The 25,822-nt window shown below is 39.6% G+C and overlaps 1 protein-coding gene and 1 non-coding gene across 9 annotated transcripts in view; one reads left to right on the top strand and one right to left on the bottom strand.

Annotated features, from left to right (window-relative positions):
* DGKH (diacylglycerol kinase eta) overlaps positions 1–25,822 on the bottom strand; it is a 154,193-nt gene that overhangs the window by 89,199 nt on the left and 39,172 nt on the right. For all 8 annotated transcript variants that reach the window (XR_010383610.1, XM_031466059.2, XM_031466063.2 and 5 more), the window contains exons 3-4: positions 10,981–11,091; positions 5,259–5,339 (exon numbers count right to left, since the gene is read on the bottom strand). Coding sequence is in view for 7 of the 8 variants with exons in the window: in XM_031466059.2 (XP_031321919.1) it covers positions 5,259–5,339; positions 10,981–11,091 (192 nt within the window). In the remaining variant the exon portion in view is untranslated. The remainder of the gene's footprint in view (positions 1–5,258; positions 5,340–10,980; positions 11,092–25,822) is intronic.
* Positions 13,694–13,800, top strand: LOC116157295 (U6 spliceosomal RNA). The gene has a single exon (XR_004141324.1). It is a non-coding gene; the product is annotated as a U6 spliceosomal RNA (small nuclear RNA).

Below are 25,822 nucleotides of genomic sequence, written 5' to 3'. Positions count from 1 at the left end.
CACTTGTAGCTTGTGCACAAAAAATACTGAGGGTGGTTAAATACACAAAATAAACTACCTTCGTACTTCTTTCCAACTGGAAAAAAAAAAAGTTTCTTTACAAACTTCCATAAGAAGTCTTACAAATGTCAATACAATAATTTCTCTAAAAATGATGACTCATTTATTTAAGGTTTAGCCTAATCCTCATCAAAATTTGAAGGAAACAGTCATCTGAACAGTACACTTTGAAAGCCAAATGTATACCACAAAATTGTGATGGCTTTCAAATCATTAAAAAGCTCTTCTTTAGCACATAACATTTACCTAACAAGGAACAACTGTATTTTCATTCATGACACAAAGGTTGCTTTTTCCAATGATGCTTATTAATAGGAGAGTAAAGTGGAAATAAATCTTCAGTACACCTCGAGATAAACAGGATGAATGTTTCCTCAAGGTAAAGTTCATCCATGTTCTCCTTCAAAAGCCCCAAACTTGTAAAAGTTGGCAATACTGTCACTTGTGAAGGGAGTGGTAAGTTCACAATAATAAAAGCCACTAACAGTTATTAAACTGCCCGTGCTCATCCCTGTGCCAAGCACTTTGGTGCACTATCACATTTCATCTAATCCTCCTAAACTATCAAAGCAGGTATCATTATTAACCTTAATTAAAGGTGGGAACACTGAGACTGAGCAGTTAACTAATTTGACCAACGTCAGCTAACCAGACATGGCTGAGCCCTGACCCAAACCCTGGCTGCTAGTCTTAATAGTCTAAACTCTGCAATTGGAAAAATCCAAAAAAAAAACCTGGGGATGTACCTGCCTGATTAGGGAGAAAGAAACAAAGAGAGCAGCATATGTGAGAAGAAAGAGAACAGAGGCAAAGACTATCCAGATGGAAAGAACTCTGCATGACAGGAGAGAGCCTTGGGTTAAACATCAGATTTCTGATCTGTTCCTAGAGGCAGCAGTGTGACCAAAGGCAAATCAAATCTTCTCTCCAGCCTAATATAAGAAGAGCATATTCACATACAGCACAGAGGTGTAGTAAAGATAAAAATACTAAAGTGAAAATAAAACTCCAAAACACCATACAGATGCCAATAAAATGAAAAAGAAAATGAACAATTAAAAATGAGCCCCCAAATTAAGATCGTTTCACTGATTCCACAGTCACAGAATATGCCATGGAAGCACTTAAACTACAAATAAATTAATGATGAACATTAATTGAAAGACTCAGAAAGTGCCATTAAGGCCGTCAGAAATTGTTGTTTTCCATCGCCTGATCGCATCGCTGACACCTAACGTCACAGAAAATGCTTTCCTTGTTAGTAGGTTTTGTTGTTGTTACTGTTGCTTATTGCAGAAGATACTTGTCAGCCCCTAAATTCAAATTTTGGTCAAAATTAGCCCGATTTAGGGTAATTTAAAAGTATATATTTATGTATATATATATATATTTTTTAATTTATGATATCTATTTATTTCAACATTGTGAGACTTGCAGCAGAGGAAGCCAGCTATGCTGTGAGACCAACAGAAACTTTACAAGAATAAATGGACATTGTTTTAAGCCACTAAGTCTGTGATAATTTGTTACAAAAGAATAGAAAATTAACACAATATCCGAGGTGACTGAGACAACCAAAAAACCAAAAAGACAAGACAATTATTAACTCCAGGGATGGGAGCACAGAGCTGTGCAAAAAAGGAAAAGTAACCCGCATGGAGGCAGGTCTCTACCATGTGTGCAAATCGTTTGGCATCACTCTTGTCCGTGTGTCTGTGTGCCCTTCTCTTGAAGCTCCGCCAGCCTCAGGGACTTGTTCCTAACCAACACAATGTGGCCGAAAGGACACTGATTTCCCAGGTTAGGTCAGTTTCCACCCTGCTCTCTAGAACATTCTCTCTAGAACCCATTTTACTAGAGAGTTTGACAGTGGTTTTTTGGTTGAAGCACAGCTTTTCCACTTCCTGTTTACTAATGGTAGATTTTTTTCCATTTTCTGTTGTCTCTTGTCAATATTTCATCCTTAGGGACTTCAAGGAAAGGAGGCGTGACTATATTGAAGCAGGATTTGGCCACTGCTGGATTCCCCAGCCGTTAACACCACCAAACTACACCATTAACCTCTGACACGAACTGACCAAAATAACAGCATTAGTAGCAGTCCTTTAACCCAGGAAGGTGGGATATCTAAATATTTAAAGATAGGGAGGATGATCAATTACTGGTTGAAAACATCTCTCTTATCCCATTTTATACCCTGGAAAGTTCTACCAAACTGATTTCCTATAATACTCTAAGCAACCTGCCTAACATTTTAGTCTCCATGTTTCTAGTTCAATAAAACTTTAGAAATGCTGTTTGGCTGAGTGAAGAAATTTCTTCAGAATATTTCAACAGAAAGTCTTCTCATGCCTAAAATAAACTTTCATCTTATTAATTAAAATCAACAAATTCTTATGGGTAAAGTACTACGAGATAAAAACATAATGAGTGTCGGTCCTCGAGGAGGTTATAAAAACAGAACTACTTAACTAAACATAATGCAGAATATAAGACCTATAAAAGGTACAACAGGAGACACCGCATGCAGCCGGAGGTCCAAGAAAGAGCGGCACAAAGGAGCTGAATAACCCCTCCCAAACCCAAGCTTTTCAGTTCCCTTTACCTTCACTTCCTCCAACACCCTAGGCCTTGTTTTCACCTGAAATTACTCCATCCTTCAAATCTTAAATTTTGGAACCCACTTTCAAACTAAACTCTAGATCCTTGTTGGGGAGAAACTCTTAAATGCACCCCCCTCCCATCCCCAAGTGAGTCTCCATACAGGGGGAAAAAACCAGTGTTCATCCCCCAGGGAAGGCAAGTGGTTAATCTGATTGGCTAATCACCCAACCACACCTTCACTTGGGAGGAAGGAAGAATAAGCAACATTTTAGCCTGAGCCCCCAGCAGCCTATGAGAAGCTCTGCATTGAGTTGTTATCAGATCCTGCTCAGCCATTAATAGAGTCGTTTCTGACTGCATGCCATTCTCAAAAACTGAGAACTCAAGAGGGAGAAAATGGGTGAGTTACTGACCCCTCAAATCCTTTATCTTTCTGTCCAATATATCCTAACAACCATCAATCCTGGGCCAATTGAGTTATTTTTCTCTGCCTATCTTAAAGAAAATGCTCTAGATCTAGGAATTAAGAACAGTTCTAAACTGACCTCCAATCTCTGGTAGGTACTATTTACTGCCTAGTAATCTACAGGTCCTGTTCAGTTTCAAGTCTCTTTTTCTAGAGAAGCCCCTCCAAACCTTCCTAAACTCTTACTCATAGCATATGACCTTATCTTCAATTTCCCTGAGAAAACAGTCATATTTGGGCTTGAAATATGTGAACTTCCTGCCCACACCTACTTCCATAAAATTCCTGTCCCCATTCAACGCTGGTCTCATCATCTGCACTCTGGTTTCCCCCCATCCCACACCTTCCGTTTACTCAGCAGTCACGCTCCATCACTTATTTCCTCTTGCTCCTGAAATTTCTACTCCCAATCCTAACAATTCTCTCCTCTTTGTATAGAGACACTTGAAACCCACTTTGAAAACAAAGCAAAAGATCAACAACAACAAACCAAAACTCCCTCTTCGGGTGTGAACATTCTTGTTTGCTGTATGTCTGCTCCTTTGAACAGCCAAGCTTTTAGGAAAAGTCATTTGTGCTGGCTCTCTCTGCCTTCCCACTTAGCATTTGCCGTGCAGCCTAATGCATGCCACCTTCCGCTGCAACCACTCACATCCGTGTGACCAAATGGCCCGCCCCTCAACCAATTCAACAGAAGCTTTAGATTTCTTCTTTGACTTGGCCTCTCCACAGCATTTGATGCTTAACCACTGCCGTCTTGAAACTCTCTTCCACAGGCTTTTTACAACATCACTGCCTCCTGATAGTCCTTCTATACTTCAGCACATTCTCTCTCAGTCTTTAATGGTCAAACCTTAGATTTTCACATTTTCCCAGGATTCTATTCTTGGCTTTCCTCTTCTCAAACTAAACTGTCCCTGGGGAGGGGGAGGAATATTCATAACATGAATTGTCTCACGTGCCCATAAATCAATAAGACTAAATCTGAACTCATTTGCTTCCTCTCCCGCCCCAACCCCTACCAGGGCTCACCTCTGAGTTTGTTTATCTGTCTGTCCTCCCTGCCCTGGCATGCCTAAGGGATGGACACAACGCACTGCTGTCAGCAGTGGTGGCTTCCTAGAGCAGGGACTGAGAGTATGGATGGGGGCAGCTAGCCAGCAAGAGCAATGCATTTGAGAGGACCTAAGGAAAACGTAGCCATAAAAAGTTTCCCAGATGAACTTCACTCAAATACACTGGGAACACCTTGAGGGAAGTGACAGATATGTACATTTGTTTCATCTCTTAACATCTTGTGCTTATTAGCACGAGTGCCCGGCACATGGTGAATACTCAATTCATATTTTTTAAATCAAAGAAGTAGAAAAAGAATGGGATATCTGAGGTAAGCCTTGAAGAATCGGTAGAATTTCAACAGCTAGAGATGAAGGAGGAATCACTGAAGTCAGAAAGAATGAAAAAAAGTACAGGTACAGACAGAAATGCTGGACTGGTGGGAAGTGTAAGGACAAATAATTATCAGTGACACTAGAACACTAAGGCGTGACTTTATAGGACTTTACGATGGAATTACAGATGCAACTTGACAGGCAATGGCAAGCCAGTGAGGTCTTTTAAGCAGCGTGATTTGCAATCGGGAAAAAAAATAACTGGAATAGAGGACACCTCTTAAATAGCTGCCACGTGAATTACCTAAGCGAGAAGAAATGATGGCCTGAACTACAGCAACTAGAGTAACAGTAGAAGAAAAGAACGAAATATTATTTTCAAGATAGAAGGTTAAAAAAAAAAAACCAAACGTTCTGAATATTCAACAGCAATGGAATTAGTTGAAGTATTACATTTAAGAGAGGTGAAAAATTGAAAGCACTAAAATTAAAAAGTCTAAAGAGAAAAATATATAAATATTTTTTAAAAAAACATTTAATACATTGGTTTATGGACCCAAATTATCATGAAGAGTGTTTGTTGATAGAGTATACAATGTACTTATTAAGTTTAGTGTGTTGGTAAGAACTCCAACAAGTATGACACACAGTTGGCAACTGAAGAGGGCATTTTGTACAAGCTCAGGAAAGGTCATCCTATAACTTTTGAGCAGGGAGTTAGCAGAATATAACCATACCGTGAAGCTGTTGTTAGCATTTTTTGTGCTCGCCTCAGCTACACTGGCATCTGAGAGGTCAACTTCATCAAATATCAGAGACTGTTAATGAAAAAGAACACAAACATATTAAATGAAAACCTAACTCAATGTTCTTCAATTTTTTTTTTCTTTTTACTATCAGGTCATGACCATGAAGCTATGTTCGGAATTAAGAATAGAAACATGAAAAAAAAAAAAAAACTTCAGTTAATGATACTTTGTCAGTAAAACCATAAAGTTCAACTAACTCATAAATCCCAAACTGTAAGGGGCTTTAAAGAACTCCTTGGCACATTGTTTCATTGCAAAATGCTCTTTGTTCTTTAAAAGCATCATTTACGGGGAACCTACAAAGTGTATGACACACACACACACACCCCCCACAATGAGGACTGGTCCTGGCTCAAATCACGGTGAGTCACTGAACTTTCTGAACGTGACTTTCATCATCTGTAAATGTGTTTAAATGAGGTGGTGAATGTGCTCCGGGATTATAAGGATGATGTATCTTTCATACTCTTAAAAGTGGATTCAATTTTTTTAAAGTGGTAAAAACTCCATAGAAATAAATTCTTTAAAAATGTATAATTGAGAGATTAGGAAATTCTACTAAATAAACATATCCTTCCCACTTTCAGTCTGTTGGTCTTTGTTCACACTCATTCAGTGTCCTTCCAGTGAGGCAGGTGTGACGCGGCTCCCCTAGACATGCAGAAGAAAGGGGCTTCCCTATCTATGAGCTTCCATCCACGCAAGTCTACTTCAGTCCAACCAATCTGACCATAAGACTTGTTCCCTGAACAGAAAGAATTTATAACCTAGCACACAACTAGGGATCTAGACACAACTAGTTTTAAGTAAAACAGACTAGTAAAAATGGAGGAGGAGATACTACAAAATGCTCTGGAAGGTCACAGACAATTTCTCTAGCAGAAAACGGACTCTCTGTCTCGTGAGTAACAGAATAGAGAGAATTTTAAGGAGGTCTTAACGAAAACAGGGATTTCTTCAAGTGGAGCTACAGGGAACATGATCCTGGAGATAGGAAACATGGGGCAAATGGTCAATGCGTCTGGAGATAAATGTGAAAAGTCAGGATGGAGCCAGATTAGGAACAACCATGTACATAACCACTTGCAAAATAAAATTATCTTATTTGGTTATTACTTCTACAGCTGCATAAACTAAGAATTAGGTTTGTTTATTTTTTTAACCTACTGGATAACTCTACTAATTATGTCAGGAACACATTTTTTTAATATAGGAATTACCAATTACTTTTCTGGTACAGTAGCAATAAATCTTAATGTTTTTAAATTGAAGTATAGTTGACATACAATATTTTGTTAGTTGTAAGTGTACAACACAGTAATTTGACATTCAAACATATCATGAAATGATCACCATAAGTCTAATAACCATCTGTCGCCATACAAAATTATTACAAAATTACTAACTATATTCATTATGCTCTGTTAAATCCCCATGATTTATTTATTTTATAACTGAACATTTGGATCTCTTAATCCCCTCTACCTGTTTCACCCAACCCCACAGAGGGCAGAGCCCCTCTGGCAAACACACATTTATTCTCTGTATCTGTTAAGTGTGGTATTGTTTTGTTTGTTCATTCATTTTGTTTTTATAGATTCCACATATAAGTGAGAATGCATGTATTTTGTCTTTCTTTCTCTGACTTATTTCACTCAGCATAATACCCTCTTTGTCCACCCATGTTGTCACAAAAGGCAAGATTTCAATCTTTTTTTATGGCTAATATCCTATTATTTTCATTACTAGTAATTGGGTTGTTCAGATTTTCTGTCTTTGTGATTCAGTCTTGGAAGATTGTATGTTTTGAGAAATTGATCCAATTCTTCTAGGCTGTCCAATTTGTTGGTATATAATTTTCGTAGTAACTTCTTATGATCTTTTGTCTGTGATGTTGGCTATAACTTCTCTTTCATTTCTGACTTTATTTATTTATTTGGCTCCCTTTTTTTCTTGATGAGTCGTGATAAAGGTTTATTGCTTTTATTTATCTTTCAAGAACCTGCTCTTACTTTCACTGATCTTTTCTTTTTTTGTAAAGTCCCTGTTTCCTTTCATTCCACTCTGAACTTTATCTTTCCTTCCTTCTACTAACTTTGGACTTGTTTCTTCTTCTTTTTTCTAGTTCCTTTAGGTATAAGATTAGATTGTTTATTTGAGACTTTTCTTGTTTCCTGAGGTAGGCCTGTATCAAATTTCCCCTTAAAATTGCCTTCGTTGAGTCGCATAGATTTTGGAACATTGTGTTTCCATTTTAATTTGTCTCAAGGTATTTTTTAAATATCCTCTTTGATTTTTTTAACGACCCATTGGCTGTTAAACACCTTCTTGTTTAGACTCCATGTGTTTGTATTTTTTCTAGTTTTTTCTTGTGGTTAATTTCTAGTCTCACATCATTGTAGCCAGAAAAGATGCTTGATATGATTTCAATCTTTTCAAATTTATTGAGCTTTGTTTTGTGGCCTAATATATGATCTATCCTGGAGAACGTTCCATGTGCACTTGGAAAGAATGTGTATTCTGCTGTTTGTGGTGGAGTGTCCTATATATATTATTAAATCCCACCTACTCTAATGTGTCGTTTAAGACCAGTGTTTCCTGATTGATTTTCTGTCTGGATGATCAATCCATTGATGCAAACAGGGTATTAAAATCCTCTACTATTATTGTATTACTGTCAGTTTCTCCCTTTATGTCTGTTAATATATGTTTTATGTACTCAGGTGCTCCTAGGTTAGGTGTATATTTATTTACTAGTGTTATACCTTCTTGTTGGATTGATCCTTTTATCATTAGGTAATGCCCTTCTTTGTTTCTTATTATAGTCTTTGTTTTAAAGTCTATTTTGCCTTAAGATGTTTTCAGTCCCTTGGCAATATGAAAGGGGCAGACTGACATTTTATTATTGTTCAATTTGCATTTCTTTAACTAATGATAAAATTGAAATGCTTTTTCCTTAAAAAAAAATCAACTATTTTGTCTGATATAAGTATTGCTACCCTAGGTTTCTTTCCATTTCTATTTGCATGGAATCTCTTTTCCATCCCCTCACTTTCAGTTTGTGTGTGTCTTTAGATCTGAAGCAAGTCTTGTATAGGCAGCATATATATACATGGGCTTTGTTTTTGTATCTATTCAGCCACCCTATGTTTTTTGATTGGAGCATTTAGTCCATTTACATTTAAAGTAATTATTGATAAATATGTACTTATTGCCATTTTGTTAATTGTTTTCTGGTTATTTTTGTAATTCTTCTCTGTTCCTTTCTGCTTTTTTTGCTCTCTTCCCTTGTGATTTGATGACTTTCTTTAGTATTATGTTTCTATTCCTTTCTCTTTATTGTTTGTTATTTATTATCAGTTTTGGGTTTGTGGTTACCATGAGGCTCTTACATAACAGTCTCTGTATACAGCAGTCTATTTTATGTGGATGCTTAAGTTTGAGCATGTTCTAAAAAAGCCCTACAGTTTTAGTCCACCCTCCCCATTTTACGTTTTTGATGCTATCTTATTTTGCATATTCCTTCACCAATTATTGTAGATATATATGGCTTTACTAGTTTTGCCTTTTAACCTCCATACTAGCTATACAGGTGGTTGATCCACTACCTTTTTCACCTTTACTGGTGAAATTTTTTCTTTCATAATTTTCATATTTCTAGTTATAATTTTTTTTCTTTTTTGTTTAAAGAAATCCTTTTAACATTCCTTGTAAGATTGGTTTAGGGGTGATGAATTTCTAAAGCTTTTGCTTGTCTGGGAAACTCTATCTCTCTTTCAATTCTTAATGATAATCTTGCTGGGTAGGATACTCTTGGTTGTCAGTTTTTTTTCTTTCAGTACTTTGAATATGTTGTGCCACTCCCTTCTGGCCTATAAAATTTCTGCTGAAAAGTCAGCTGACAATCTTATGGGGGCACCTATGTATGTAACTAGTTTTTCTCTTGCTGCATTTAGATTCTCTCTTTCTCTTAACATTTTGGCATTTTAATTATAATGTGACTTGGTGTGGGTCTCTTTGGGTTCACCTTGTTTGGGTTTCTCTGTGATTCCTGAATCTGGATGTCTGTATCCTTCTCCAGGTTAGAAAAGTTTTTAGTCATTGTTTCTTGAAATTGGTTTTCTGTCCTTTTCACTCTCTCTTCCCCTTCTAGGACCCCTATAATGTGAATGTTAGTACATTTGATGTTGCCCAAGAGGTCCCTTAAACTAGCTCCATTTTTTGTTTGTTTTGTTTGTTTTTCCTTTTTGCTATTCAATTGGGTGATTTCCACTAACTTGTCTTCTTGATCAGTGGTCCTTTTCTTCTGCGTCATCTAATCTGCTGTTGGTTTCCTCTAGTGCATTTTTAATTTCCATTATTCTATTCTTTTGGTTTCTCTTTGTTGAAATTCTCACTGTTCTATTCTTCTCCTGAGTTCAGTGTGCATCTTTATGACCATTACTTTGAACTCCTTATCTGGAAGGTTGCTTATCTCCATTTCATTCAGTCTATTTCTGAGGGTTTGTCTTGTCCCTCCAGTTGGAACATATTCTTTTGTTTCTTCATTTTGTCTAACTTTCTGTGTTTGTTTACATATATTAGATAGATAAGTTATGTCTCCCAGTCTTGAAAGAGTGGTTTCGTGTAGAAGGTATAATGTGGGGCCCAACAGCTTGGTCTTCCCTGGTTATCAGAGACGGATGTTCTAAGAATGTTCCCTTTGTCGGCTGCATGTGTCCTCCTGTTGTGGTTGGGCCGCACTTGCTAAGGATATGCTCGTATGCAGGGTTGGACCTAGTATGGCTGGCTGCAAAGCCCAGTTGCAACTGTTGTGTCTGCTCTGGTGTGCGAGGCCAACCCCTGGGGTGGGAGCCACTTAGGGGAGACACCAGTGTTGGCCTGTCCATCAAGTGTGACAGGGCAGGGGGCCATTTTGGAGGGGCTCCAGTGCCAGCTGGGGGCACCCACCTTAATGTTGATTTTTGAAGGAATAGCAAAATATTAGTTTTAAGTGGAGGTTTGCCATTACAGTTTTTTTCTTTCAAAGCAACATCATTCTTATTTCATTCAACTGTTATATAAAAATTATTTTAAGCCTTGATTTTTATTTCACTATGATTTTTATTTCCAACTGCTAGCATAATTGAGTGATTGCTTTGTGCCAGGTACCGTGTAAGTATTTCATGTACATTATTTCATTTAAGCTTCCTCTCAGCAACACACACTGCCCACAGACACTCCACTGGAATGTGCTAGAATTGGAATATGAACTCTTGACTGAATCCAGAGTATGAATTCTTAGCAATTCTCTCTTTCATGTTCATGAAAAGATTTATGAGGTAAAAAGTAGCAAGAAAGGGGGAATCCAAATTTTGAGTTTATTATCTCTAATAAAGTTACCTTCAACTTTTCATCTTAATTGGAAGAAAAAAAAAAAGGAAAGAAAGCAAACTACACTTCCTATAGGATTGTCCTTAGGGAACATGACATGAAATTGACTCAAATAGACTCCTATGGGATTTGGTCCAAGATGGATCACATTTTTACAGAATTCATATAAAAGCAATGATGCTATAGTGAGCCCCCAAACAAAAACAGCTTGTGGAACCAATTTTTCAATTCCATCTACAGCCCTCCAGTGCTTGCAACTAGTGTTCTCTCAAATTACCTTTGAGTCCTTTGCATAATAAAGTGTACGACCTCGAAGTTTGAAGTATCGCTTTTTCCACCTTTGGAAAGAACTGGTTTGCTTCAACAGCTGTCCCTCTTTAATACTGGTCTAGGGAGAAGCAGAAGCACAATGACATGATTAAAATGAAATTCAAAACCAAATAAAATTCAGAATTAATGACATAACATCATTAACATTTTGAATATTATTTCTCATGTCTTGCAAATTACATGAGAGAATATTTTATTCTCACCATTCAAACAAGGGAACACATGTGCAAAGCCCCAAAGAGCAAAGGTGAATCTGACATGGTTCCTTGCTTTCAAAGGAGTCACAAATAGTATGGAAGACACATGCATACAAACTAATACATTCAATACAGTGTGATGAGTTTCTGTCCATATACAAGTACATGTATACTTATATATAGTAAGAACTCAATAAATGGTGGAAAGGATGGAGGTGCAGTAGAGTGTAATGGTTAAGGCATGAGCTCTGGACCAGAAACCTTGTGCTCAACTCCTGGTGCCACCACTTAGTAGCTAGATGATCTTAGGCAAGTCAATAAACTTCTTCATGCCTTTATTTATTTATCTATAAAATGGGGATGACAACAGGACAGACCTTGTAGGGTGGTTGTAAGGAATAAATTTTTAAAACATGTTAAGGATTTATTGCATGGCACATAGTAAGTGCTCATTAAGTTTCAGTTATCGTTAGCTGTGAGTTACTGTAACAAACATATTCAAAGCAAGGTGCATGGTGATCCAAAGAAGGAAACATCAGCTCTGCTTCAGAGAGAGTCAAAGATGTCCTCCCAGAGGAGAGCCTTAGATGGGTCTTCACGGAGTTTATCAGAATGACAAAGGGTGGGAGAAGGGTATTTTAGGTGTGTGTAAAAGTAGGAAGGTTTGAAGTAGCATGGATATTTGGGAAACCTTCACAGAGTTTTTGGTTATAAACATAGGGTAGGGCTTGCAAGGAGGAGCAGCAGGAGATGTGGCTGGAAGAGGTGGGCAGGGGCTCTGTGACTCTGGGTTAGACCCTGTGCTAAGCACTTTATTTATACAAGTTCATTTCATCGCCACCAGCAACATCCTTAAAACCTCTCTGGATTCACCTAGACTCTCCCTCACTTAGTCCTCTCCAACCACAATGGTGCTTTGCTTTTAAGTGGACATGCATGCTCGTCCCTAAGGACTGGACACTATCTACTCTCTCCTCCTGGACTGCTTTTCCTCCAGATATCTTACCTGACCAACTCCTTCACCCCCTTCACGTCTCTGACCTTCTCGGTGAGACCCACCCCGCTGACCTCCCATTTAACACTGTAACACGCTCTCCATATTTTCCCCCATCCTGGTCTTATTTACTCCCCTACACAAAGTATTTCCCATCTTCCAATGTATAATGTAATTTACTTACTTATTATGTTACTATGCTACCCCTATTAGAATATAAGATTTCTGAGTTTATTACATCCAATAAAGTTAAATTTGACGTTTCATTTTAATTGGAAAGAAAGAAGAAAGGAAGAAGGAAGGAAACTTCATTTATAGCAAACTAAACTCATAGCCTTTCTATGAGACTGTCCTTAGGAAATATGTCACGGGACTGACTCAAACAAATTTCCTTGGGATGGGGTCCAAGGTGGGTCACATTTATCCTGAATTCATAAACGAGCAGTAACGCTATCATGAGCCTTCAAGACAAAAACAGCTGCTAGAACCAAAATTTTAAATCCATCCCACTGGATTGCATGCTGATGTGTCCCAAGTACCTAGAACATTTTCTGGCACATATGATATTGAGATCGGTATGAATGTATAGCAGATGCTGAGATTAAATCCATGTTTATTTGACTCCAGAGTTTGTTCCCAACTTTTACACTATACTGTCTTTTATTATCAATAAGACATAAAATTCTAAGAAATGTTTGTTGTTGCCAGTATAGTAGTTAGGTCATATTAATGTTTACTTTCATTTCATTCAAAGATTCCCCTAGGGCTTACTCTCAGACTGTCCTCCAGGAATGGTGAGAGCATTCAGATTTAACGATAACAAAACACTGTTGAAACTTCAGTACTGAAGAGCCCGATTTAGAGTCAGACAGACAGACTGCAAGCCAGGCTTGAACTACACGCTCCACTACACACTAACAATATAAACCTGGGCATGTTGCTTCAGCTCTCTGTGTCCCAGTTTCCCTCTCCTAAAATACGGGAATAATGATGCCAACTTCACAAGCTTGTTGCATCTAATTTAATTATAAGATAATGCCTGGAGAGCACTTAGCACACTATCCGGGTTACAGAAAATATTCAATAAATGGCAGAAAGTGTTATGATTATGATATCATTATGCTATTAAGTCCAGGGAGTATTTGCCAGACACCAAATTATAAGAGCTTCTTGGAAGACGTGATAAGTGTCTGCAGGCCACGGTGGGGGCAAATAACAGCTGGAGAAGGAGAGTGTCAAGAGATGAGTTTAAGGGAGACAAGAGCCGGGAGACGTTGGCCACGAAGGGGAGTTTGCTATTTATTCTAAGTGCAAAAAGCCAGTGAAATGTTTGAAGCAGGAGAGTGAGAATGGGGAAATGGGTGAGAAAGGAAGTGGAGGACCAATTAGGAGGCTGCTGCAGAAGTCCCAGGGAGAGACCAGGGAAGATGGAACAAAGTTTGCAGCATCACGGAGACAGAGGAATTTGAGCGCTCACTCCGGCAGCACATATACTAAAATTGGAACAATACAGAGAAAATTAGCATGGCCCCTGCATAAGGATGACACGCAAATTCGTGAAGCGTTCCATATTTTTGAGACCTAGTCTCTTGGCGAGTAGAGTAGAATAATCCACTTTTTTTTTTTTTGCAGTCCCTATTCATGGGGTTAAAAAAATTCAGATTGCCTTAAAAAACAAAGTAGAGGAATTGGAAGTGTTATTTTGGAGGCAGAATCTACCAACCCTGCTGACGTGAAGGGCAAGAGAGAGAAAAGAACCAAGGGAAAGAGTGAGCATTTGCCTTGGGCAACCAGATGCAGAAGATTGGGAGAGAAAGGGGTCTTAACATGGAAGAGTTAGTGGTGAGCCGCGCTTCTGCAGCATCCGATGTTACTCAGGGGAGAAAGTCTTTATTCTTAAACCCAAATACAAATTCTTGAAAGGCTATAGAAATGTAACTCATCCAAAGAACAAATCTTTTGGCAATTCAAATGAAAAATGTGGGTGTATTGAGATTTTTGTAAAGTTTTGTTTAAGGCAATGCGGAAGAAAATAAATGTTAGTCTGTTTATGTTCTAAAAGCACTGTTTTAAGAAAGCATAAATGACCTAGTATTTCATCCTCCACATGGTAATTTATTAGAGTCTTTTTCTAAAATGAGAACCTGATTATATTATGCCACGGCTTAAAGTCCTTCATTAGCTCTCTTTGGCCTGCAGTAAAGTCCGAGCTTCTATACGCAGCAGAGAAGACCCCTGAGAAACACTCTCCAGCCTCACTGCCTGCTCCTTTTCTGACCTGAATGTCCTCTCCTCAATTGCCTGTCTTGAAAGCTCCCAATCATTTCAACTCTGATCCAGGGCCATTGTCCCAGGAAGGCTTTCCCAGCCCCTAGGAGGAAGCCAACACTCCCACCTTTGCCCCTCGAATGCCTCCTCCTACCTGTGTAACAGCCCCTGTGACAACTGAATGGCATGTTTGTGGTCCTACCAGGCTGTGACCTTCAGAGAGCAAAGACTGTATCCTACGTTATTTTAATAACATCACCAACTAACACATTAGCTGCTATCTTAAGGCCTCTGTAAATCTTAAACTGAACAACTTTTAAAGTATAAACTGGCATATAACTTCGTCCTTTATAATAAGGAAAGAACTAGAAAACAGGAAATTGTGGCTGTAAGTGATTTTATGGTTTCCAGCATTCAGCAGGTCTGAGCCTGCTTCTCTTCATCATGTTTTATAAAACAGCAGATAATAATGCAAAGAATATATATTGGTGTACCCCCTGGGTGAGGGGTTGGGGAGAGACAGAGGGACAGGAAATGTCTGTTTATTCTGATTTTCAGAATATTGCTAATGTAAAGATGTTCCCTACATAGTCACTTTGAAAACAAATAATTTTTATCTGTGTTTTTCTATGTAACCTTACGTTCTTGAAATCATGCAACGTGGATTAATCTGCAATGTGTGAGGCCGAGGAGAATACAGAGACGTGTAAGATACAGCCCTTGTCTTCGTGCATTTACAAACTCCTCCATGTTATAATATACAAACAGTTCATTTCAAATTCTTGAAGAAGGAAAATGAAAGGCACATCTAAAGTAGCTTGCTTTCCTCTAAGAGCTGTGATTAAAAAGACTTAACTAGGAGGCAGTGATTCACATGAAAGTTAATCCTCAAAATAAACTTCTGTTTACATAGGCTGATTAAACAAACACTTCTCATAAAAAAAGGAGCAAAACAAAAATGATTTGCAACAGCCCTAGCAAACATAATCACAGAAGCAAAGCGCAGTTCAGAGAAAAACGATGTGGATTGAAAAATCTCAAAACAATGAATAAACTAAGTGAAGAACCAAGTCATTCTTTAAAAATCACAATATTAGATATTATTTACTTCATTCAATATTAATGTTCAACTAGAAGAACAAATTGAATTTAGTAACAGACATAAGAAATTGTTATGATCAGAGAATTATTCTTAACAATCTATTAAAAATAAGTGTTAGATTTTCATTTTATTTTGTTCACAATCTCTGGGATAAGGGATAAACGTTCCTTCAAAAAAGGGCTTAGAAACATTTGCATTTAACTGCCATTTAGTTATAATCTGGCAAAAATTAGTTTAGTACTAACTGACCGTCATGAAAAAAATCAGTAAAGCCATATAGCCCCCAACTGTAATCCAATAACTCAGGCTCCAAATATTGAAAACAGAAAGTTAAATGAATTTGGCCTTCAAAAAGATTGTTTCAATAAAATAAGCTTTACAAGTTTTCAGATTGCTTTTCTATCTGGCTTGCTGGGACTGTCTGCAGGCCCGTGTCTTAAAGCTACAGAATTGCTCATTTCACACCCTTGCTAAACGCAAACAAAAATGATTTCTCTTTTAAATAAAATATACACACGAGGGCCCTAGGGTTTCACCTAACATTTCAGAAACACCTCTGTGTCACAAGTTGAAGGTGCTTAGGTGGAATGCTGCCTTCATGTTGTGAGGAGAGAGCAACTCTACAAGGAGCCAGTCAGTGAGCCTTTCTGCAAAGCCAAGAATGTTTGAAAAATCACTACTGCCTGATTTATCTGATAAACGTACACCTTCATAGGTTGGCCTCTTTGGGGACATCAGATAGGTGTGGTGAGGAGCCTGATGTGGGGAAGTGGAAATCTCAGTGGTGACTCATCTTTCACAGAAGCCTTCAAAAATTCCAAAAGAATCTCGAGCTTCTCTTGGCCTTGTCCCAACATGACCCCTTAACTTCTCTTCTAGAGAATGGAAATGGAATTTGTTGTGATGTGAGAGGTGGATTGCTATGGACTAAATGGGGGAAATCCTAACCCCCAGTTTGATGATACTAGGCGGTAGGGCCTTTGGGAGGAGATTAGGTCATGAGGGTGGAGCCCACATGGATAGAATTAATGCCCTTATAAACGAGACGCCAGAGAACAATCTTGACCTTTGCACCACATGAGCACACAGCTAGAAGCTGGCTATCTACGGACCAGGGAGTGAGGCCTCACCAGACACCAAATCTGCTGGTGTGTTGATCTTAGACTTCTAAGTCTCCGGAGCTGAGAGAAATAAATATTGGTTGTTTAAGTCACCCAGTCTCTGGCATTTTTGTTATAGCAGCCTCAACAGACTAAGACAAGGGCCAAGAGAATTCCCACCACTCTACGTTCTGTATGTAATCATTTCTTTCCTATCTCTTTTAACTCTATGTCTGCGCCCTCCTCCCAAACAGAGGATTATTCTTGGTCTCCTATCTTTCTTTGCCCCTTTGTTATATAAGCTCCAGGAAAGCTGTCGATGCCCTGCTGGGTACCTGTACAGAACCTCTAACATCATGAGTCTCTTTGACCTTTGATGGTAAGCCTCTTTAGTGTTACAGACTTTAATCTCTAAAGTGGAAACAATACCTGTATGTCACTATGTGGTACTGTGATATGTGAAAGAATGGCTATGAAAGAATACATAATTCTTTAAAAATGTGGTATGACCAACCGGATATGATCATCAGTAACATCAGTCCCCACGATCAGCATTATTTACTATAGAACAGATCTCATCTTTTCAATCCATCCCTTTTCACTTCTCCTGCCTTAGTTCAAGCTCCTCCCACTCCCTTGAACTCAACAGTTCCCTACATGTTCTCTGTGCTATCAGTTTTTCCCCACTGTGGACAGAATCATCTGTGAAAAAGTTTTGATCCCGCCAAACTCTGGTTTAATATGTTCAGGGTTTTCCTATCGCCCACCATGTAATCCCAAATTTGTGAACTGGGCACAGACTCTTCCTTCCCTAAGTGATCCACCTTCTTTCACAGCTTCATTTTCAGCAGTTTCCTAAAGTCACCTACCAGTAGAGTGAAAGAGAAGTCCTTTTTGTTCCTTAATTATTGCTAATCCTCAAATCCTCCATGCTTCCCTGTGTCCAAACTTTTTCACGAGCTCTTCCTTCTACCCATAATATTTTCCTCTGCTGCTTCTTATAAACCCCCCACCCCATCCTATCACCCTTCAGGGCTCAGGCCACCAGCATATCCTAGGTCCACCCACAGCACCAGGCTCACACATAACATACAACATCAATCACGTTGTATAGCAATTTTTTTTTAAACTCATGTCTCTCTCCTGTATCCTATTTACTTTTCCATCCTACATAGAACCACGTACTTGATACTAAGAAAATAATTACTATATGTCAATCAACTTATTCAATAATTAGGGAACAAAAAGTAAGAAATGAAAAGGATTAAAACACTTTTTTCTCTGATAAAAGCCGGAGGAATTCAATGGAGAAAGATACTTCCATTTTTCTTTCCAGCAAGTCAATATACTGGGAGAAAGTCTAAAAGAAACAGACCTGACTCCTAAAACGAGCCCTGGATTGAGTTGCATTTCTGGCCCCATTTACTAGATTTGTGACTGCAAATAAGTAATAAAGTCTATGAGCTGAAGTTTCCCCACAAAGACCAGTTTAATTACATAAAGTATACAGTCCCCAAATGTATAAAGCTTTCTAAACATTAAAAGAAGTCAATCATGAGATTGTATTAAATAATATATTTAATGTATTGATAATGTATTTATATATTTAATAATAATTAATAATAATACAAATAATTGATTAAATAAATAAATAATGGAGCAGAGTTTATAAATGCTATATAATATTACTATTTTACTTCTTAGAACATCAGTCTTTTTTACCAGCACAAATCAGAAAATGACAATTCCTGTTGGATAACTCCACTCAGGTATCACTGGCTCTTCAAAATTCAGTTAGCCTCAAACTGCTCTATCTCCCCGCGTAGCCTGAGAGAAGGATGAGAGCAGGGTCAGGCCCATCTTATTCACCACTCAAGTCCCGGCACTCATCACGGCTTTTAGCACGGACAATAGCGCTTTATTGCACAAATGAATAAATGAAGTGAAGACTGACATTCAAACAAAGCAGCTGAAATGTCCTTCAGGGGAAGCTGGAACTGTATATCATCTTAAGAGCATTTAATGGAGAGCCCGGAAAGGAAACGCAACAGCATTCTGAAAACTGGATCCAGAGGGGCTGACTGTGGTCACCTCTTTACGGCTGCAAATGTCCCTGCAGCAAATTTAAGCATTTAGCTGCTGACTATTCTCTTGGGTTTTTTTTTCCCCAAAATTGAAAACCATTTCTGCCTTTATTCACTGCCATTTCATCATTATTAAGGGACGCCATCCATCCCATCCCTTACTACTATATTTGGGTGGTCTCCAGGCAGGTATATCTATAGAATGTATAAACCAATGATTATTTGCAATCAATTTTCTGTCCTTCCATATTTTGGCCAACTGTTGAATTTACGTAATTTGGCTAGAAAGGTCAAACACAAACCACGCAGATCCGAATTCTACCCTATATCTCTAAAATTAAAGTTTATCTTCATCACAAGTGTGCACCTTAATGCATGTGTCTTCCATTATAACATCGTTTTTTTCTTTTATTAGCTCTTCTACTCATTTTTGTGAGATTCTAAAACAAGAACTATTTTTTCTCCACAAACATGCCAGAACCTACATTGAATGATGCCTGCACCTGTCATGACTTTGGAAGTTAAGCCATTCGATCTCATTCTCATTCAGTCTGGCAACCTCTTTTATCAGTCACATATTAAATTGCTTAAAAGCTTGGTTTTCTATCAGCCTCCAAAATTTCCCTCAGTCCCTCTTGATTCCAGACCCTTTTGGCTTTGTGCCCTGTTTCCTTCTTTCTCCTTTGGAATTTTGTCCCACAATGAATTTCCTCCTTTCTTAAAAATAAATGTAAGCTTCTTTATTATAAGTATACACACATCACATTAGGCTCTATCAAACACACCAGTTGTTCCAAAATGTGGCTGATTATCTGAATCACAGAGAAAACTTTATAGACATGAACAGCTTCAGTTCATCTGAGAGCTTTCGATTCAATAGGTCTCAAGTAGGGCACAAGAAGTATGGCATCTCTATATTCAAAATGTTTCTCTCTCTGTGTATGGAGACCCATTAATAGGTCACTCCTGCCCTCTCCCCACCCTCACTGGCTCTGCTCCAGCGGAGGTGGGGGTGTCATTTGGGGCTAATAACTGAGCATTCTCATTCAAGCTCTTCCCTTCCTCCTCTGGAGAGCCAGCTGCCCACAAGAAAGCAGACTGTACTCAACTCTTATTCAGAGAAAAAAATTTGGTTTGCAGAAGAAGACTAGAATCAGACCTCTGGGTGAGGAGATGACAGGTGGAGATCTGCACTGGACATGACCATGTGATGGGAAATAGGGGGAGGGGTGGCTGGAGGAGGGGAGCCCGCTTATCCCACCAGCTTCCCCAGTAATGTCACCAGCCTGCACCAGCACCCCAAACCCAGGCTGGCACCCTCCAGACCTTGCCAGGACAGTGAATGCTGGTAGAGGAACCGCAGTGGGAACGGGGAGGAGGGTGTTTCAGTCAGGAGCCCGAGAGGGAGATCCCAGCTGACAGAAGAGTGGACATAGGGTGTTTCCAGAACCAGTATTTAATGTTAATGCAATAAGGTGATGCAGGCCCTTTGTTACTGACAACATTACAAACATTTCCCTTTTTTCAAACTGCCACTTGAAGCAGGTGTCCCCAAGCAATTTTATGTATCAGGATATAAGACTCTGCGCTTTGAACAGGTGATTGAGAACCTGACCAGCTCAGTCTCCCCATTCTGGACCACCTCTGAGGAATCGACAGCTCTGTGAAATACAGTTCAAAAACTGAGGCAAAATGCTGATCTGCATTTAATACAGTGATATTTCATATTCATGCAATAAAATCTTGGCATTTAATATTCTAGAAGTTTGTGAAATCGTTTTATCTGTATCCTCAGAAAAACTACAAATATTGTATTTTATAAAAATTTTCCAGAAGGAATTGTTTGAGATAGGCTGGGACCCGGGATGCTTTACTGCAGTGCTTGAACCTGGACAAACATCTCTGAGCAACAAAATACAAAGAAACTACAAGGGACTAAAAATAATCGCATGCATGCGCAGTCGCAGCCGAGGCAAATTATGAACAATAAGATACAAGAGGGCCAAAACCCAGCTGCCACTTTTGAGGTGCCAGGAGCAAAAGCAGGGGACTGTGCGTGATTCGCCGCACACACAGCCACCAAGGGGTGGGCAGACTACCTAAGCCACCCTCTGGCCAACCTACCAATCTGCCCCCACCCTCACCCCACTTAAGGAACCAGCTCATCCCCTGTCAGGGAGGGGCAGGGCACCTGTTACTTGTTTTCGCTCCTTCCTGGAGGCCCAATAAAGCCTTGCCTGAGTTCCTCGTCTGGCCTCAAAAACTTCTGTAGATTACGGAGTCCAAGGACCTGGGTCAGTATCAAGTTGAGCTTTACATGTGACAGACATATGCATATAAGCCACGTATTCACACACGCACACACACCTGTACTCAGGTAGTCTGGGATGTACAGGTTGGGAGGAGAGGGTAGTCCGGTCATTCACCCTACACTGCCAGCATACACCCTCTGGTACTGTGCACACAAGAGGTTGGTAAGTCAAGTGAAGTGCAAAACTCTAAAAAGGGTCTGTACAGGGCTCTGAAATTTTTCATCCTGCTGTGTTCAACCCAGTGGCAGAGACGGCTTTCCACCCCAACTCTGAGAACCACTTGCTTGTCCAAAAAAGGAAAAACTTCAATCTGTCAAATATAAGCCAGCCATGCTGCAGCCTGCACAAACCCTGGGGCGTGCTCAGGGCGGGTCCTCAAGAAATGGGGACCACGTGTGCACAGGGAGACGTAATGAAGAAGCCACAGCCTCCCCAGGCCTAGTGAGGAGTTCTGAAACCTCTGCATAGATTCAAACCATCTTCATCATTGTGTTTGAAATCCTAGAAACTCTAATCTGGGGTCATTTATATTCAGAATGCATTCTGTTTATATTTTCTTATTTCTAACTTTTGGGGGAGGGGAGGTAATTAGGTTTATTTATTTATTTAATGGAGGTACTGAGGATTGAACCCAGGACCTCCTGCATGCTAAGCATGTGCTCTAACACTGAGCTATACCCAACCCCGTATTCTATTTTTAGTTAATGCATTCTAAAGCAAAATAATGGACTGTCATCCAACATATTCTAATTACCCCCTATATCAAGAAGCCATCTAATGATCACTGGAGTACTTTGTCCCTTATACTGGTTTATAATTTTCTTGAGAAAAGCTATATATATAATTACCTTCCTGAGCCTGCAGTTATTTTATGAAGTTTTATTTGTTGATTCCTAAAACTAACCTTTCTCTCCATTTTTAATATGTTTCCTCTTTAGGGGTTCCTAAATGTATTTTTCTGATTAATATTAAAGAGAAAAACATATGATTTTACAAACTGCTATTAAGACTCTTGAAGGAGAAGATACAAACCATCCACGCTGTATCCACATCAGATACACTTTTTTCCTGAAACACCCTGAACTACAACATATTACCACACGGTGGTAGTGGTGTTACATTCAATGCCCAGTCTCTTCTTTCAGAGCCTGGAACAGAGATGGCCTTTTGTCAGAGTTAGACCAACCCTTGCCTGGCAAGATCCGTGAGTGGCACATAACCAGTCTGCTGTAAAGGGGGAAAAAAATCTACCCTTCTTATTCTGAATTCACTACTTCCTTTATCAAACACCTCTATTCACTTCCAAGAATAATCTCTTTGCCTACACAGGACATTCTGATGTAACCACTTTCCCTCTCGGCCAAAATAATACAACTGTTTTGATGCAGGGGCATTTTGATGTGGCTTCAAATAAACTACAAAACATTACGGCTATTTTTAATTTTTTTTAGCTAGGAACTACTGTCCATAACAAACGACCTCACTTTATGCTCAGGTCTCACAAGACTGCTCCCTCGTGTTCACAATCCTAGACGGCAGGAGCAGGGTCAGTGGTCATAGGGTCCAGATGGTCACAGATGGGATGGGAAATGGGGTGACCCTCAGGATCTGGCCACATCTAACCACAAATCCTATCTTTACCACACATGCTTATCTCAGAAAGGGCTACTAACCATTCTGTGCAAAATGTCTGCTTATTTTCTGGAATTTCAATTGTATCTTCAATAACCTGCTTCTGAAATTCACTGGTTCTTCCTCAGAGATTATCTGGGTCCCAACTGCACAGGAAATTCTCACTTAGATTTCTGCCAGTTCTCTGAATTCACTGATAGGTAGGTAGGTAAGTAGGTGGGTAGGTTGGAAGATAGATAGTGAGAAAAATAGATAGATAGATAGATAGATAGATAGATAGATAGATAGATAGATAGATAGATAGATAGACAGACAGACAGACAGACAGATAGGCAGACAGAAAGGTATTATTTTTAAAATCATAAACTCCACTCTAATGATGCTTTCAATTGGCAGGACTGATAACCCTAAAAGGATAACTCAGTTCTAGTAGATTTTTAAACAACACCTTAATTGCTGACAGAAATGAATAAAATAAAACGTGACTGTCCTCTGTGATTAGAACGGGCAGAGTAAAGGTCAGAGATGAAGGCTGTGCAAATTACTAGCTAAAATTGTAACACACACACACACACACACACACACACATACATACATACAATACAAACAGGGCTTCCATACTTTGGATGACAGAGTGTTCCTTGACCTGGATTCACCTTTACCCTGTCATCCACTTACTCCTCCCCTGAGATCCTCCGGCCCTACTCTATCCTTTGCCAGAAAAACTCTCCTCTTCCCTCCTTTGAGCCACTTCTGTGCATTGTTCTCACTCCCCTCTCTGCATCGCAGGGCATCAGTCTGTTCACATGACGCACAGGAGTGCAGAGCTACAGTCTGGGGACAAATCGTGGCTCCACAGCTGACTAGTTGATAAAGCTGACTAGTTGGGCAAATTACCTAACCTTTCCGTGCCTGAGTTTCCTGTCCTTTGAAATGCAGACAATAATAACCATGGTAACTAACATGTAGGGGTGTTGTGAGGACAAAATGAATCACTGCAGGTAAAGTATTTCCAACAGTTTCCAACCCACAGGGCTCAGCAGATGGGTCATTCTTGTGTTATCCTTGCCCCTGTCCCTTGTAAGGCAGTCAACTCCCCAAAGGCAGGACTGTGTTTACTTCATCTCTGTATCCCTGGTACCCAGCACCACGCCCATCACCTCAATGGTACTTAAACAATTTGTTTGTTAAACTGAATTGAACTCTTCCCTCTGCCTTCCATCTCTAATTTTTCCCTCTCCACCCCTCCTTTCCCCCAGCATGTCTGCTCTTAAAAAGTTAAAAACTCCTATCAGCTCTTGATTATGTCCCAGGTTACAATCTATGCCTTCCTCTCCTTTAAACTTCCTTTAAACTTTCTTTTTAAAAAATGTATTCGTGTTGTCTCTTTCCTTTTCCTCAGTCTTACTGAAGAGCTTCCCCTCCTTCTTCAAGAAGACTGTCCCTGTCCCTTGGCTATTTCCAAACAGCTCCTACCTGCCAACCCTCTCTGGGTGAACTTATTCTCCAACTGCATCCTCTAAATATATTCAGAACTCCTAGAACAAATTTCTACATTTATTCACAGCTTTTCACTCCAGCTCCATTGACAACTGCTTACTTGACAACCACCACGTGGAGATGCTATCACCACCTGAAATTCAACAAATGCATTTTATTTCACGTGATATATGTCTTTGTATAAAAAATTGAAAACATATTAGTCTCATCCAGGAAACTTAGATTTTAATTTGAAGTATAGGTGATTTACAATGTCGTGTTAGTTTCTGGTGTACAACATAGTGATTCAGTTACACATATATATTCTTTTTCATTATGGATTATTACAAGCTACTGAATATAGTTTCATGTGCTATATAGTTGGACCTTGTTGTCTGTCTATTCTGTATATAGTAGTTTGTATCTGCTAATCCCAAACTCCTAATTTATCCTCCCCCCCCAACTTTCCCCTTAGGTGACCACAAATTTGTTTTCTATGTCTGTGAGTGTCCCTGATACCACTTATATGTGGAATGTAAAAAATGACACAAATGAACTTATTACAAAATGGTGCCCCAATTCTGGTAGCTCTGTTATTTCTCACCTAGACTTTAACCATGACCTCCTATGAAGAAATGAGGGCCAGCCCTGGAGCAGGAACCTCCTGCTGGAGACGAGAGCTGAGTCAGCCAGCCTGCCTGCGCCCGGCCCTCATCCTTCATTTGGAAATGACTGCTCCCCCTTGAAGCCTGGCCCAAGTGTGGAAAACAGCTCCACTCTTAATATCCCACAATAAAGTGGAGGCAAGACAGAACACTCAAACAAGTCTTCACCGAAGGTTGGAAATAACAAAATGACAAAACACAGAAAACCCTGCTAGAAAATATGAACAAAATGCTGCTTGTCCTCCGGGCCTGTGAGCCCAAAGAGGGACCCCAGGGCCCTTCTGTCTTGGCTCCCCCAGCAGGTGCACACTAAGTGTCCCCAAGCCCAGAGAGACACCACACTCAAGGTCTCCAAAACAAAAACCAAGAAGTGGAACCCTCCTGTCGAGGGCCTGTCCTCGCAGCTGCTCCTCTGCTCTCAGGGAGGCTGCCTTTACTGGGAAGGCCTCGGCTGAACATCACAATCCAACCGAACTTCCCTATTGCTCATAAGAGAAAATCATATGGACATAAACTAACCTCCTCTAATTAATTCTCTATATGCCTCCTCCCACCCCTGAATTGTTTCCATAAGCAACAGCTCTCATACTGTCACTTCCCTGCTCAAAATCTTGGTTTATAAATAAACCACAGAACAAAACAAAGCCCCTGCATTTCAGGCCTTTGACTGTATCCTCACTGTCTTCGCAGCCCCCTCCACCAAGGGTGCGAGCCTCACCGTTCCTGCAGCTTAGGTTGCTGGCATTCTGGTCTACCTGCCACCATTGGCTGAACAAAACACACAGCCTCCTACCTTGGGACCTATATTCAAATGTCTTTCCATAGGCCCAGAATGCCTTTCCCCAGGATCTGTGCTCTTCGCTGACTCACTTTTAACTATCCTCCTTTCCAAATGTCTCACCCAAGTAGAGCTCACTCGTTTGCGATTCCACGTGCTCAGTCCTCACAGAGCCTTA

The sequence above is a fragment of the Camelus dromedarius genome, chromosome 13 (genome assembly GCF_036321535.1).
Source record: "Camelus dromedarius isolate mCamDro1 chromosome 13, mCamDro1.pat, whole genome shotgun sequence".
Taxonomy (NCBI): domain Eukaryota; kingdom Metazoa; phylum Chordata; class Mammalia; order Artiodactyla; family Camelidae; genus Camelus; species Camelus dromedarius.
This window is presented reverse-complemented; position numbering and strand designations above follow the sequence as displayed.